At 40.0% G+C, this 16,739-nt stretch overlaps 1 protein-coding gene across 2 annotated transcripts in view; it reads right to left on the bottom strand.

Annotated features, from left to right (window-relative positions):
* GADL1 (glutamate decarboxylase like 1) overlaps positions 1–16,739 on the bottom strand; it is a 173,185-nt gene that overhangs the window by 60,301 nt on the left and 96,145 nt on the right. For both annotated transcript variants that reach the window (XM_032321473.1, XM_032321387.1), the window contains 2 exons: positions 15,561–15,760; positions 4,915–4,966 (listed from right to left, as the gene is read on the bottom strand). In XM_032321473.1, the coding sequence (XP_032177364.1) occupies positions 4,915–4,966; positions 15,561–15,760 (252 nt within the window). The remainder of the gene's footprint in view (positions 1–4,914; positions 4,967–15,560; positions 15,761–16,739) is intronic.

Here is a 16,739-nt window from a genome sequence, read left to right as displayed (position 1 = left end):
AGGCCCCAGCGTGGCTGCTGTGTGGAGATGGGTAGGAGGGCATCTGAGACTGGACGGGGATGAGTTATGAGGCAGGGCGAACCGGAGGAGTGACAGCCTGAACTGAGGCAGTGGCTTCAGGAGTGGAGAAAAGGGCTCAAGATACATTTAAGAGAAGGGGAAGGGAGAGAGTGAAGACAACATCAAGATTTTTGTTTGGAGAGATCGTAGTTCCAGTGAGTAGAATCTGGGAAAAGAGAATGGCTACACTTCAGCTTTAGAAATGTTGAATTTGAGGGGTGCCTGGATGGCACAGTCGGTTGAGGGTCTGATTCTTGGTTTTCAGCTGAGGTCAGGAGATGGAGCCCCATGTCAGGTCTCACTGAGCACAGGGTTTACTTGAGATTCTTTCTCTCTCTCGGCCTCTCCCCCCAGTAAATGAATAAATCTTTAAAAAAAAAAACAAAAAACAAAAAACTGAAGTTGGGGTGCCTGTGGGAGTCTAAGTGAAAATTTCAGGACATGCCTATGTACAAAGGACCAGAGTTTAGAAGACAAGACAAGGATAGAGCCATTATTGAAGTCAATGATAACAAGTTTAGAAATGGATTAAACATTTCAAGGGGAGTATGTAGACACAGTGAAGAACTAAAGGCAGAAGAGTGGAAAATATTATCTAACCGGGTACCCAAATGAACAGACCTCCTTCACATAGAGACTGAGGGGAAAAAAAAAAAAGAAAAAAAAGAAAAGTCACATGGAAAGGAGAAAAACTGGGAGAGAAATTCAAAGAAACCAAAACAAAAGAGCATTTCAAGGGGGAAGGAATCGCTAATGGTGTAAGATGCTATAGAAGTCCAACAAGATGGAGATTTTAGAATGTGCATTGGATTTTGTGATTAGAAGAGTGCTGCAATCTAATAAAACTAGATAAAAAGATGACCATAAATGGCAAAATGCTTGATACATAGTAATAGGAGGGGTCAAAAAGTAATAGAATATGAATAATTAGAGGTCGGGGGAGGAGGACTGAGCTGTGAATTGTCTGACACAGGAAGTGTTCAGGAAGAGGTTGACTTTCTGTTATGGTTACTGTCAAGAGAAGTTTCCTGCCCTGAGCAGGAAGGTGACTGGATGTCCTTGAAGCTCCTCGATAATCTGGCAAGTCTGTGAAACCTAAATAATTCTTCCTAATGTGGAACTCAGGAAGAGAAAAACAAATAGTTGAATAATTAGGACTCTCCCAGGAGATCAAAATAAAATATGTGAATGATAGTATAAGAATGAATGTACCTCTAGGAAAACATCTATTAGATCTTAGTTCTCACACAGAAAAATAGAGAGATGATTTTCAGGGGTCTATGAATAATGTAGAATTCATTTGAAGTGATAACTTTCAATCATCTTCAAGAAGATAATGCATTACTTTTGCTCTTTTCAGGAAAAGATATTCAAGTATCGGAGACTTGGTTTTATTGTGTTCATACTGCAGCCGGATGGCCCCAAAACCTGTTTTCAATATTCCACTTAAAATTCTATCTGCTAAAAAAGTGAATGAATACATGTATTCATTATAAATCTATTTATTACATATAATATAAGTAAAATTTTATACATACAAAAATATATAAATATATATAATTATAGGCTTTCATTTTTCCTAAACTGAAAGACTTAGTTTCACAGACTATAATCAAATCTCTCTCCTCTTAAGTATGCATTAGGGTTATATTTAATCAATCCAAAGTAAGCATTTGTTAACAAAAGGGGTAATTGCCTTGACACTTATATGTGAGATTCAAGGTCTAAATTTACATTCTTTCTCCAAATGGAACACAGAGAAGAGAGGCAAATGCAGATCACATACAAATACCCTTGTAAGAAGGAGTTCTGGTTCTGGAGTACAGTTGAGAAAGCCACCTTCACTGTTTTGGGGCCATCTGGCTCCCGTAAATAAAATAGCCAGGACAGGAGGCTACCTGAGGATGAAAACCCACTTTCACTTGCATTACAAGATTGTGAATATTTGCAATTCCCTAAAGATGATGGTGCAAGATTCCTCCCTTCATTTTTAAGCCTTTAGGAGGAATATATAAATAGCTTCTAAAACAGTTCACCTTTTTTTTTTTTTTTCACTTCTTTCAGCTCTATCAAAAGATTGTAGTTCCAAGGTATTCAGCACTTTCCATAAGCACCATGGCCCCCACAGCCAGAGAAATAAAGGAAGTAATTCAAACTTGTAAAAATAGAGGGAAACTCAACCTCAGGGAAATAAAGAAGGCAACTTAAACTCAAGAATATTTAAAAAGTCACCCGGACTCCAACTCCCAGCCATCCTAGAGCTGTTGTTTTACCCCCTACGTGCTTAAGTGTGCATCTCTTAAAAATACACACATTTTCTTATGTAGTCATAATGCCATTGTCAGACCTAACACCATTATCAGTAATCCCTTGGTATTATCCAATAGCCAGTTTCACATTAGAAATTTCCCAGCTGTTTCAAAATTTACTGTTCACGGGGGGCCTGGGTGGCTCATTGGGTTAAAGCCTCTGCCTTTGGCTCAGGTCATGATCCAAGGGTCCTGAGACTAAGTCCCACATCGGGCTCTCTGCTCAGCGGGGAGCTTGCTTTCCTTCTGCTCACTTTGCCTGTCTCTCTGCCTGCTTGTGATGTCTGTCTGTCAAATAAATAAATAAAATCTTAAAAAAAAAAAATCGACTGTTCACAATTGTTCCAACTGGGATTCTGACAGCCCCATACGTTACGCGTGGTCAGTGAACCTCTTCAGTCTCTGTGAATCCCTGTGATCATCACTCCCTCCTCCGTAATTTTTCTTCACACCACGGAATGTTGAAGAAACCAGGTCAGCTATCCTGGAGAATGTCCCACCCTCTAAATGTGTCTTTTTGCTTCTTTGGGGTGTTACCAGGAAGTCACTTAAATATGGTTTTTCTTGTTATCTGCGTAAGTTCCTTCATGTCCCTGTTTTTCAGGAACTTTGGACTCTTCTGTAGATAGTGATAGAAGGACTATCACCACACCTCACCTGGGCCACTGCAACGGCATCTCAGTTTGTCTGATTTGCCCTTTTCTTGGCGGCCCTTCACATCCTCCCTCCTGCCCCATTCCTCTCTTCCCAGGACATCCAGCATCATCTTTTAAAATGGAATTCGGCGGGGTGGGGGGTGGGGGGTGGGGGGTGTTAGGGGTACTGGGGTTGGGGAGAGAGGTTCCTGGGTGTCTCAGTCAGTTAAGCATCTGACTCTTGAGTTCAGATCAGGACATGATCTCCGGATCCTGAGATCAAGGCCCATGTCGGGCTCCACTCTCTCTGCCCCTTTTCTCTCTCTCTCTTTTCCTCTTAAACAAATACAGTTAAAAAAAAAAAAAAGTTTAAAAAATAAATAAATAAAATGGAATTCAGACTCCTGTCTCCATAAAACTTCTTTAATGATTACACTTGGAATAAAAGCCAAAACCAGGACCCACCTGACTCCACCAGCTCCGGTCTCCGCCCACCTCTCCACCTGCACCCCTGCCCCTCATTTAATATACCTTCTTCTGGTTCCTCAACCACATAAAATTCTTTTCAGCTGGAAGCCTTTGTAGTTGTTTATTCATTCTATCTAGAACGTCTTTCCCTCAGACATCTACATGACATACTGTTTACCATTAGTCAGGTCTCGGTTTAAAAAAAAGACCTCAGAGAGCCCTAGCTGTATGCCCCAAATGAAACAGGCCACCCAACCACCACCCACCTTGTCATTCCAGTATCTCACCCCGTCTCTATTACAGAACTTGCCACATCTGTAACTCTCTTTATGTGTATACTCAATTCTCTCTCATGAACCTGCTTTATTGTTTTCTTAGCACATCTCACTACCTGAAGTTTGCTAGGTATTAATTTGCTTGTTTATTCCCTGTCACTTGCCATTTGAGTATAAGCACCACCAGAACAGGGAATTTCCCTATCTTACATTTGCAATACCTAGAACTGTGCCTGGCACATAGTAATTGCTCAATAAATCTTGCTGAATAAATGAATGCCAAAAGTTAGGCAGATTGATTATGTATGAAAAAGTTCTTAAGGTTGTAATCTCTAGGTGATGTTTACATTAAGTTAAAAATTGCTATATAGGGGCACCTGGGTGGCTCAGTGGATTAAGCCTCTGCCTTTGGCTTGGGTCGTGGTCTTGGGGTCCTAGGATTGAGCCCCGCATCGGGCTCTTTGCTCAGTGGGGAGTCTGCTTCTCCCTCTCTCTCTGCCTGCCTGTCTACTTGTGATCTCTCTCTCTGTCAAATAAACAAATAAAATCTTTCTTAAAAATTGCTATAAAATATATGCTATAAGGAGATCTAAGAGAACATCCCATACTTCATATTTCTTAAATATCAGAATTAAAGAAGATTCTTCATAATTTCTATATATTTTAGGGGAAAAAAACCCAGTATTCTCTATCTTTGCAACCATTTTATTTCTTTTATATAATAGCAAACAGTCCAACCACGAAATGACTTATTTTCCCATTGCTCCAAAGCTAATATACTCTCATTATTTTATAAAAAGAGAAAACTATATGCATTATTGTACATTCACTTAATTGATTTTTCACATGTAGGCACCACTATTGCAGAGTTGAATATTCACAGTACAATCATCATGCAATTTATATATTTATTCAGTATTATCCTTGGTAATTATTATTGAGCACTTTAATTTTCAATACTTAGATGCAAGTGTGTTCTTTGCAAATCCAACAAAGGCAAAATACTCACTAATAGAGTAAATTAACATAATGGACTCCATGAATTAAGCTAATGACTTGTTTCTAAGTCTGCAACACAAAAACCAATGAAATATAACAGATTTGAAAATTGCCACCTTCATCCCTGTTGACTGACAAAATCACGAGCACAATTCCATAATCACTTACTTCCAGCAATAGCTTGAATCCTTCTCTTTTCTTGATTTCTTCTACGAGGTACCTAAAAATGAAAGACACAATAATATTTATACCCCAACATCTAACAACTCCATGAGAACGCGTGAAACACAAAAACATTGTTATTTCAGAATGCAGAGATAGGGCTTAGAAATACAGGCTTAGGAATAAGGAAGGGCAGGGGAATAGGGATAAACATGGATTTAGGCAGATATCCCTGAACCCACAGCAGACCCCGAGGACCCAAGTAAAAGATACATCTTTTGGATGAGGTGATGTTTATCACTCATGTTAGCATCAGACTTTAACCCCAATATGAAAACCACCTAAAATAGATTGGAGATACATCTCTGACTATGTGGGTTTCACATTCACGTCCAAACGGGGATTTAACACATGTACTTATATTACCTAGCTGGCTTTTGGTGTATAGTCTTACCTGTAAGCTCATTTAAGATCAAGGAAGCTGAACATCGTCTATTCCAAGGCCAGGACAGAGGGTCAAAGGACTGATCTTGTTAAAAGTAAGTGGGCTGTGGCCACTGACAGAATGTCTATGAAGTCATCTCCAATGTCAGGGAAAAAAGAACTATCATGCCATAAACAAAAGGTACAGATATAGGAGATGCAGAATATGACCAAGGAAAGATGAAAATAACCTTGAGAACATAGAGTAGAGCAACATGGGCACCTCTCCCCTGGGCTTGGTTATAGTGTATATGAAAAGAGGAGCCTTTCAAAATAACTGGTTTTAAATGATTTGATCAAGAGCCTTGCAAGGTTCCTAACCCTAGACCTAGTATTTCAGATTTGGGGGTAAAATGTAAGAAAATGATCAAGGGTATTGACAAAAATATACTTGCCAAAATAATTTTTTGTGATTTTATAAGTAACAGTGAAAGAAAGAAAAAAGGAAGAAAAGAAAGAAAGAAAGAGGGAGGAAGGAGGAAGGAAGGAAAGGAAAACATTACACCCAGGAATGAGGATTGGCTTTGAAAATTAGGATCCATTCATCATATGAAATTATGGTATAATTATCAGGAAAGGGCAACGAGGTGGCTCAGTTGGTTGAGCATCTGACTCTTGATTATAGCTCAAGTCATGATTTCGGGTTGTAAGATCGAGCCCCGCACCAGGCTCTGCACTCAGCATGGAGACTACTTTAGATCTCTCTCTGTATCTCCCTCTGCTCCTCCCTCCATCTAAAAAATAAATAAAAATAAATCTTAAAAAAATTACATGCAGTATGATCGTGTCACTATATTTATTAAATTAATATTTAAAAACAACAAAAATGTGTTTCTTGGGCCTCAATTTCAAGAAAACTGAAACAACACAATCTGCTTTTCTAACCACAAATGTTATTTCAAAAGAATCAAGTAAAATCATGCATATATGTAATTCTACCCAAATCTATGTGTAAATATGTGTGCATGTATTTCATACAAAATAACCAGAAACAAGACTAAAATCCAGAAATTGGCAAATGGTAAAATAAAACATATTACAGCAACACAACGTCATACGACACAGCTATTAAAAAGAATAAATTACATCTACTTCAATTAAACCGCAGGGATGCTCATGATGTATTAGCAAGTACCTTGCTTTCATTATTGACATTTCTCAGTATGTCAATAATATGTCAATAATATGTCAATAATATGATTCTGTCATATAGTCAATATGTCAAATTGTCAATAATATGATTTTGCTTTTTAAGAAATTATCAAAAAGAATGCAGAAGTAATTCTTATCCCTGTATCCATATATAGGTAGAGAAATAGATAGATCTCTCTCTATCTACATATCTCCATATATATCCCCCCCACAGAGTAAAGAATGGAAGGGTACACAATAAATTCTTAGTGTTTACCTGGGGAAGGGGCATATAGAATACAATGGGGGAGTTAACAACTCTTTTCTTATATTTCTTTGCAAAGTTTCATAGATGTGGTTACTTGTGCAATTTTTTTTTAAAGATTTATTTATTTATTTATTTGACAGACAGAGATCACAAATAGGCAGAGAGTCAGGCAGAGAGAGACAGGAGAAGCAGCCTCCCTGCTGAGCAGAGATCCCGACGGCGGGGCTCGATCCCAGGACACTGAGATCATGACCTGAGCCGAAGGCAGAGGCTTAACCCACTGAGCCACCCAGGTTCCCCTGTAATTTTTGAAAGGAAACTTAAAAAAGAAAAATGTAAAGCACAAATATAATAGTCGAATACAATCCCTGTCAATACAAGGAAAGCTTGGGAACCATATTTTTTCAGCTTCTCAGACACAAACACATACAGGCAATCTGTAAACTCCAAAGCAATACCACACCTCATCCTGAAGAAGCCTATGCTAATCCTGGACACCACGAGGCTATGGAAAAGCTTTGCACCTCCAGAAATCCTGGGACTGATTCTAGAAGATTCTAATTGTGCAGCTCATCGACTTTGTGACTCTAGGCAAATTCCTTAGCTTCCCTGAGCCTGCCTCAGTTTCCTCTTGTATGCAATAGAAATGTGGGACTAGGTGAGTCAAATCCTTCTCCAACAGATGATGGCTGTGGGAAACTTTCACAAATGTCTCAATTTAGGCTATTTCTGTCAAATTGGCTAATGCTGCTCCCAAGAGAAAGGCATCCTAAAACAGAGTTGTATAATTTCAGTTTAAACTCTGCTTTTTGCTACTTATGGGTACCCAGGCTTTGTGTCAGGGCCATTGTCCCTACTGAAGCCACTCTCAGAGCACAAGAATGTAACACTTCAGGTGAGTTGAGAGTAGAGGTGATTCTGGTGAAGGGTTGCTATTATAACTACAATAAAAGGCTTACACGGGAACCCCCAACTATGCTCCATGCCAACCCATATTCATAAGTCTCCTACATAAAAGTTCAACTGCCAAATAAATGTGAGCAATGCTGGGCATGCCAGTTTGATTATTTTTGTCTACAATTAGTAGAGTACTTGGCTTAATTCATAAGGATGTTTATTTTTTTTTTTAAGATTTTATTTATTTACTTGACACAGAGAGAGATCACAAGCAAGCATAGAGGCAGTCACAGAGAGGTGGGGGGGGGGAGCAGGCTCCCCTCTGAGCAGAGTGCCCAACGTAGGGTCCATCCCAGGACCCTGAGACCATGACCCTGAGACCATTGGGTCCAAGGCAGAGAGAGGCCCAACCCACTGAGCCACCCAGGCACCCCACATAAGGATGTTTATTGAACCGGTTGGATGGTTCAATGCTGTCAAAGAACCAGGCATTTTCTACCATTTCAGCCTGCCTTGCTCAGAGTGCTAATGACTTGCCTCACGTTCTCAAGATGGGTGCCATACTCCAAGCATCGCAGCCTTCGACGCATGTCCAAGAAGGAGGAGAGGGGGCTGGAGCAAAAGTCTTTCCTCTCCCTTTCTCTCTACTGAGGTAAGAGTATTTTCCCCAGAAGCCTTCAAAGAACTCTTTCTCAATCTTCGGGACTGAGGCTGAGTCATATACTTACCCTATACTCATTACAGGCAATGGAGATTGGCTTAGACCACTGTTCCCAGCTATACTGTTGCTATCTAAATAAAATCAAGGTTCTCTTAGTAAGAAAAAAGGGGAGAATGGCTGTTGGGTGAATAATAAACAGTGTTTGCATGTTAAAAATGTTAAAAACAGGGGTGCCTGGGTGGCACAGTGGGTTAAGCCTCTGCCTTCAGCTTGGGTCATGATCCCAGGGTCCTGGGATCGAGCCCCGCATCAAGCCCTGCATCAGGCTCTCTGCTCAGCAGGGAGCCTGCCTCCACCTCTCTCTCTGCCTGCCGGTCTGCCTACTTGTAATCTCCGTCTATCAAATAAATAAATAAAATCTTTAAAAAAAATGTTAAAAACAAAGTTAAAAATGTTTCTCTATTACAGGCCCCCTCAGGAAAGCTGTAGCTCTGAGAGAGAAATAACATAGTAGTTAGCACTTTCCAAACATATTTGAGCATGGAAATATTTTTTGGAAGAACATTCATTAAGAGCTTCTGGAAGTCTATTATCCCACAGAGAGCAGTTTCAGAGATGGTAGCTGAGAAGTGCTTCTTCAATAAGGTACCTTCCTCTCTTCTTGAATAAAAGTTTAAGTGCAAGGAGTTTGGGGGAGGGAATCCAAATAAGGTTTGAGTCACTTCTGCCCACATTGATAGGAATGATTTGTTCCTCACAATTTTTCTTTTCAATACATGAAAACAGACTACAGATAAAATACATTTCCAAAAAAAAAAAAAAGAAAAAAAGAAAGAACCTCTTCTTATCTGATACAAACCAGAAAAAGATGTACATTTGAGTTTGGAGATATAATGCAGGAACCAGGAACCACTTCTACCAAAAGGCATCCAGGTAAATGGGTTCAAAAAACAATAATAGCTTTTAAAAACTCATCACTTTGCTTCCTGCCAAGCTTGGCAAAAAGAGAGAAGAGAGGGCGAAAAAATTACACATTAGCAAGAATTTTCACCAATCCTACAGGGTACAAAAACTCTTTGTATGAAGATTCTGGCTTGTTTTTGAAGCAGACATTAATGCTAATCTTGTTCCCAAACACTTCCCTTTCCTTTGCTTACAAATAGGCTTCCAACCCTGAAGTCTCTCAATTCTCTGATTCGTTCGGTGATTAGGTCTGTTTTTTCCCTTTAATTTGTCCTTTTGTAGGATATTCTTTCCTTTCTGGAAGCAGCCTTTCCAGTTCCTTCCTCAGCTACTCGGAGTCTCCCTGGAACACTCTGAACCAACCTTCTCTCCCAGTCTCACCTCCTCATTTGAAATTTCTTTCTGATGCACGGAGCCTCCAGAGCTCCTGAGAGGTTTCTCCATCTGCTTTCCGCATGCTCTGCATATATTAGAACATATTGCACGATGCATGTGATTCATCACAGACACCTACATGCTACGTTCTCCTGCAATTGTGGGTTTTGAAAAATTACCAATATAAAGATAAAATGAAAACACTGGCCCTTCCGTAGCCCTGTAGACTCCCCCTCTCCCGTCACCTAGAGGGCACAGAAGTGCCATTGGGTAACTGTTCACCTTTTCCACACTGAAAACAATAAATCCCTCAGTATTCATGCAAGTCGGTGAAATGAATGCCATCTGAGAGATTACAGAGATTGTGTGTCAAGGGACTAGATAAATGATACACTAGAGATCTAACCAAGTAGCCGAATGGGAATTCTTGAGCTGTTTGTTGTTGTTGAAAAGATTTACACACATGACTTTTCTCGGCTTGCTTGAAAAATTACCTCTTACTGAATAACCATTTAACCCGAGGGCCACAGCAGAGGCCTACAACGTGCCCCCGGCAACAGGTAGCCCTGGGCACTGGAAAACATTTTCAACTTTCCTAAGCAGATACCAGGGGTACACGGTCACCTGCCTGGTGCCCGAGGTGGTTTTAAACCTCAGCCGTCTGCGTTTCAGTTATGCTTCATAATTGCCTGCTGTTTTTCAGTTCCCGATGTCACTGGTTTTCAAACAACCCAAGGAGAAAGCAAGTTTTTAGTCATTAATATTTCTCAAGATAAGAGTTCTCTCGGCAATTGGAATGATGAGGGTCAAATGGTAATTAGTAAAGGCTTTAGAGCTCTTCCAGGCACTAATTTTCCCCTTTTTTTCTAGATTCTGACAATTTATTAAATAGGAATCTTTGTCCTTTAAAATCTGCTTTTGTGTTCCCAAGGGAAAAGAGCAAGATCTCTGATCAGGGGGATGGCAAACCATTATTCCATCAAACTCTGGTCCTTCAGTCTTAAGGTCAAGATACAAATTTCAAAACTAAGCTTCATTTAGACTCAGAAACATGGAATACTCTTTCTATGCAGTCAGAGCAATCTTTCCTGCAAGGTCAGTGGAGAAAGAGCTGCCCAGCCTGTCCAGTATTTGAGAGATCTGACAGAGGGTCTAGGGACAGGTGTTTTGGCTAGACAGGCTGCTGGTAATGGGTGCGCAGCTCAAATAGTAACACAATTCTCATGTGCAGCTTTACTTTGTTAATTCTTTTTTTTTTTTTTTTTAAGATTTTACTTATTCATTTGACAGAAAGACAGAGATCACAAGTAGGCAGAGAGGCAGGCAGAGAGAGAGGGGGAAGCAGACTCCCTGCCGAGCAGAGACCCCCCTGCGCGGGGCTCGATCCCAGGACCCTGAGATCACGACCCGAGCCGAAGGCAGAGGCCCAACCCACCGAGCCACCCAGGTGCCCCTACTTTGTTAATTCTTATCTGCTGAAGGAAATTATACTCTTTGGAAACAAAACAATGTTAATTCTGAGATTATAGACATTATGCCAGGTAGAGCCTTCTGGAAAGGGATGAGAACCGTTTTTCAAGTCAGTGGCCTACAGTCAGCTCCCAGTGGAGCTTGAACTCTCAAGAGTCAGTGGTTTGAACTGATTACACCGGCTCACTTACTCAGTGGTGTTCCAGAGCTACTATGGACTGGCTAGTGAGAGCCCATGTTAAATATTTAGGAATTTTATAAATCAAAAGTGTTGATAGCTTGTAGTTTTACACAGTGGGAATATTTACACCATGGTGATTGACAGACGTAACAAACTGGGGCTTCTGTGTCTTCCTCCTGAGAGCCAGTTTTCCAAGACACTGCTGTACATGGGTTCAAACAGAGTAGATCCCAGCTCTAAGAAAACGTTTCTCTTTTTCTAAAGAGCAGAACTACAAACTAATTAGTCAATCTGAAAATAAATAAAATCATAAAAATACTTATGTTGCCAACTTGATATAGTTCTTAATCCTAGAGAAACTTTCTCTAAGTTTATAATTTCATTTTCACTCCGAGTGGCATGTCTAAAAGGGTTCAGCCAAAAATAAAATAAAAATAGGGGCACCTGGGTGGCTCAGTTTTTTAAGCATCTGACTCTAGATTTTGGCTCATCTCATTCTCTCGGGGTTGTGAGATTGAGCCCCACACCAGGCTTTGCACTGGGCATGAATCCTGCTTAAAATTCTCTCTCTCTTTCCCTCTGCCCCACTCTTCCCACTCTCTGTCTTTCTGTTTCTCTCAGAAAGAAAGAAAGAATAAGAAAAAAGGAAAAGAAAAGAAAAAAGAAAAGTAAGAAAAAAGAAAAAGAAAAAGAAAAGGACTCAACATTTACTTGGCATTAGGGGTAGGAGAACAGGATGACCTTGCCCACCCTAGGAAGAGAGGGCTGGGTAATAAAAACTGTGAAAAGTTAAGACAAAAAAAAAAAAAAAAAAAAACAACCTATGATGAGTAATAGCATGAAAGAGGAGGGATTATTTTTCCAAATATTTAGATATAGGTCACAGAGTCTGCAGTGATGCTCGCTGAAATGTTAATTCAATTCAATTCGACTTGACAAACATTTACAAACAATAAGTGTTTGTTGAATTGAATTGAAGTGTTAACATTTATCCTCCTGTGATATTTCTCTGCAAAAATTAGAAAGTATCCTTAGACTATAAATTAAATTCTACCCTGAGATGAATGCTAACTTTATAACAAATATGATCATCAAATATTTATATCTAGCCTTCTTTCAAGACACCTGTCAATGAATTACTTAGCAGCTTAGATAAAATAATATAGAGATTCTACCACACTTAAGTAGTATGAGAAAATACAAAAAAAAAAAAAAAAAGGAAACAGAGCTTTCTGAACTTTTATTTTAACTGAACAGAAACTATGAATAATTATGGTGGATAGTTTCATTTTTCTTACCATTGGGTAATTATCTCCCTAATTCTGATGGAAGTAGATTAACCTTACTTCTAATAAAGGTATAGTCCTCACCTAGTTTCAGGATATTTTCCATAAGAGGAATTGACATTGTCCAGTGCCAAGGGATGGCATGTGACTGAGAGTGACCAGTGAGAGTAACACATTTCCCTGACAATAGTGACTGATGACAGATGGACATTTGTCTCATTCAGATATGAAAACTTTCTCTTTAGGATTGTTGAGAGAGGAGCACACTTTCATTTGGACCTTGAACTTGAACCCGAGAAGACAGAAGCTAGAGATCTTACACCCCAGGTTGCCATCTTCCTCCATAGGAATAAACCAACATAAAAAAGAGCAACCCTGAAAGATGGAGAAAGATTGAGGCCTGGTGATATCATTTAAGCCCTTAGATAAGTCATTCCAGAAGTCATCATTATACTAGCTTATAAGGAACATGTCATAATAAATTATCTTTCTTTGTTCATAGTGTCTTGAATTACTGTTTCTGTTGCTTGCCACCTAAAGAGACCTAAATGATACATATATATAGATTTTTTAAAACTACTTTTTAAACCACAATCACTAGAATTGCCAACTTCTCTAACAATCTTCTGAAAGTACCAAAGTCTGCCCTTTACCTGTCCTTAATCCAAGCCATAATGAAAGAATAAAGGAAACCTCATTTGAAATGGACTCAGGAAGTCCTGAAGATGAAATTTTCATGCCCCACCAACTCAACATCAATTGCAGACCTCAACAAGAAGAGGCATATCTTGGATTTTCCAACAGGAAGAAGCCTATTTAACTATCACAGCAAATGGGAAGATTTTCTCTTTGTCTAGCAAAAGGCTCAGCTAATGAGAAGCCATCACTCTGTCTTATCCAATGGACTTATGCCTAAAGCAGCCCCTCTGGATTTCCCCCATTCCCCTTTATAAGCGAGCTCATCTCCTTTGTTCTCCAGACTTGCTTATGATTTGCCGTAGTTTGCGTGTCCTGAATTGCAATTCCTCTGCCATTCCCAAGTAAGCCCATTTTGCTCGTAAAAAAATGGATGTATCATATTCAAGTTCAATACCATGTAACTTTGCAGTTCTTCCTGCTAAAAGGCAGATTGTATTCCCTGCCTCTTGACATGGAGCCTGGCCAGGTGATTTGCTTTGGCCATTGGAATGCCAATAGATATGATACAATCAGGCCTTCAAAGTCAGCTTGCATAATGGGGTTTGCCTTCTTGATCTTCTGTTATCTCCATCACAAGAACACATTCTGGCTTCCTGTTACTCCAAAGAAGAGGAAAAGCATGTGGGGAGTAGATGGCCCACCCCTACAGCCACCATAGTTTGGGATAAAGACCCTCCAGCCCACTTGAAGATGTCTGAGAATAAATAATTGCTGTTTTAAGAACCTGAGTTTTCAGACAGCTGTTGCATGGAGCACCCCTACAACTCCCAATCTGGAAAAAGAAAACTGTCTTAAATTTCTGAGGAGGGACTTCAGGATTTTGCCAGTGAAATGTGTACAGGAAGTATGAAGGAGAGAGAATCCAAACCAGAGACCATAGTGGACATGCCTACAGTGGTCAAGCAGGTAAGAAAAACCAAAACTCATAAAGTCAGGTAGCATAGGCCAGACACTGCTCTTCGTGTTTTGCATATATCAATGCATTTAATCCTCATAGCAACTATCTGAACGACACACCATTTGATCTCCATTTTACTGGGATGAAACTGGGGTACAGAGAGGTTCAGAAACTTGCCCAAGTCACCTCACTTTTAATTGGTAGAGCTAGGTTTTGAGTCCAGGTTGGCTGCGAATAACAGGAGGAAGTACAGGGAGTGTTTCTCTAGATGCCATCAACACGTTCAGTGGTTTGTCACCATGTGGGATTGAGAGCATTCTGATCCTTCCAGAGAAGCCAAAAATCCAGATTTTGACAAATCTCCCTATTTTTAAGTATTTTACATCTTTAAATGTTTGACTTTTTTTTTTTTTTTTTTTAACACCAAGAAGATTAAGCCTATGTAGTTCAGGCTCAACAAATCACATTTCAAACTAAATCTGTTGGCGGCCTGCCCATGTGCACCCACTGATCCACACTTAGCGAAAGAGTCTTGTTTGGTTGGCAAGTGTCCACCACCTGTATCTTACGGGCTTCTGTAATGTCTCAGAAAGTGGCTTCAAAAGCTTTGTCTCTAATGTTACAATGAGGCAAGTAACCATAACATTTCCATATTGCCTTTACCTTCAAGTCTTTAGTCTAGCCCTGCGTTCTCACACACCTGTTTTTCAGGTCTTTGAAGTCACATAATTTGGACTTGGTGCTCCCTCTGCCTGCACCATTCTTCTTCACTTTGTTTCCTGGGTCTTAGCTAAATTACAGTTCCTCCAGGGCTTCTGCCAATGCCCCTCAAGAACACAAGGGAACTAGGGACACCTGGGTGGCTCAGTCGTTAAGCGTCTGCCTTCAGCTGTCCTGGGATTGAGCCCGGCATCAGGCTCCCTGCCCAGCCAGAAGCCAGCTCCCTCTCCCACTCCCTCTGCTTCTATTTCCTCTCTCGTTGTGTGTCTCTCTCTGTCAAATAAATAAATAAAAGTCTTTAAAAAACAAACAAACACACACTAGGGTACCCTCCTGAGTGCTCCTGGAGCACCATGTACCCACACTTATCAAAAATTGGTTCACTCGTATTTTAACAGCTTTGCCACCTAAATGTATCTCTTACTGGGCTGGGATCCCAGTGGGCGGGTGTAGGACTGTTTGGTTCACAATTGCTAACCTGTAGTAGGTACTGAGAAAATGGTCATTAGATGAAAGGAGAAATGACAAAAGAAAGAACATGTACAGACTTTGCAAATGTTATTTCCATCAAGTCTTTCTGTTACAGATATACACACACACAAACACACACAGGCAAGTACCTAGATAAAGCAAGTGCACGATTAACTCTCTCTTCAAGGCCTAATGTGCCCAGGGCCTTCCAAGTCATCCAGAACTTGAATGCATCTGGTCTCCTGCTGCATTGGATAGACTTGTCTCCTGTGTCGTAGCTGATGTCATAGAATTTGTCCTGCTGGAAGAGGTAAGATGCCTTGGCAGAGTAGCATTTCTTAAGAAGGTCCTTTTGAAAAGAGAGAGAGAGGAAGAAAGAGAGAGAGAAAGGCTGTAAAACTGTCCATTTTTAGAATACACTTGATTTTAAAAACACACACCAACAAACAAAACCTGTAGGATGTTCTACCACCTTGTGCCAAAGCACCTGCTCTCACTCTGACGGCCCTGCATGGAAAGCAGTATGTGTATATTAATTTTGAGACAAATGTTACCTATTTTGTTTGGGGAAAAAAAACAACCTCCAAGTTGAGAATATCAAGTGCATCTTCACAAACTTATGGATGAGTACTTGGAAGCTCGGAGGTGACCATGTCATCACCTGTACAATATGGAAGTGGATCAATTTCTCAAGATGAAAAAAAAATCTGTCTATAACCCTCTCAAGGCTCCATACTGGGAAAAAAATATCTAACATCTTTTACATACTTTATATAATTTCATAGGTGAAACACTAGGCACTTGTAGGCCCTTCTTTTTAAGTCATATTCATATTAACAAGGCCAAAAGTGATAATAACTCAGGGATAAAAATCCTGAAAAAAGAGCTATGAAAGAGTTCAGTGAAAGCCAGCAAGTTATGACCACCACAAACATCACCCACAAATCCAAAGGGTTTTTTGGGTTGGTTTGGCATGGGTTTTATTTGCAACCAAATTTAATTCGCATTTACTGAGTGGTTACTTCTCTCTAAGCAGTAAGTGACAATTTACCCTATTTATTACCATTCGAAATTCTTCACCTTGACCTCAAATTTTGCATTCAGTGTCATCTAGTATTTACATATTCCCAGATTTCCCATCTCAAGCTATGCTTTACCTTCAACTTCCTTCCTGCCCATTCCATTGTACTTTGCAGTCCCCACAATCATGTGAGCATCCTCATCGCTACAGAATACCTAGTAAAACCCTCTGCTTCCCCAACAGAACCAAACTACTCAAAGTCCCTTAACCACTAGATCAGGCCCCATGTGTATCTTTGCTCAGATCA

This window comes from Mustela erminea, chromosome 1 (genome assembly GCF_009829155.1).
Source record: "Mustela erminea isolate mMusErm1 chromosome 1, mMusErm1.Pri, whole genome shotgun sequence".
Taxonomy (NCBI): Eukaryota; Metazoa; Chordata; class Mammalia; order Carnivora; family Mustelidae; genus Mustela; species Mustela erminea.
This window is presented reverse-complemented; position numbering and strand designations above follow the sequence as displayed.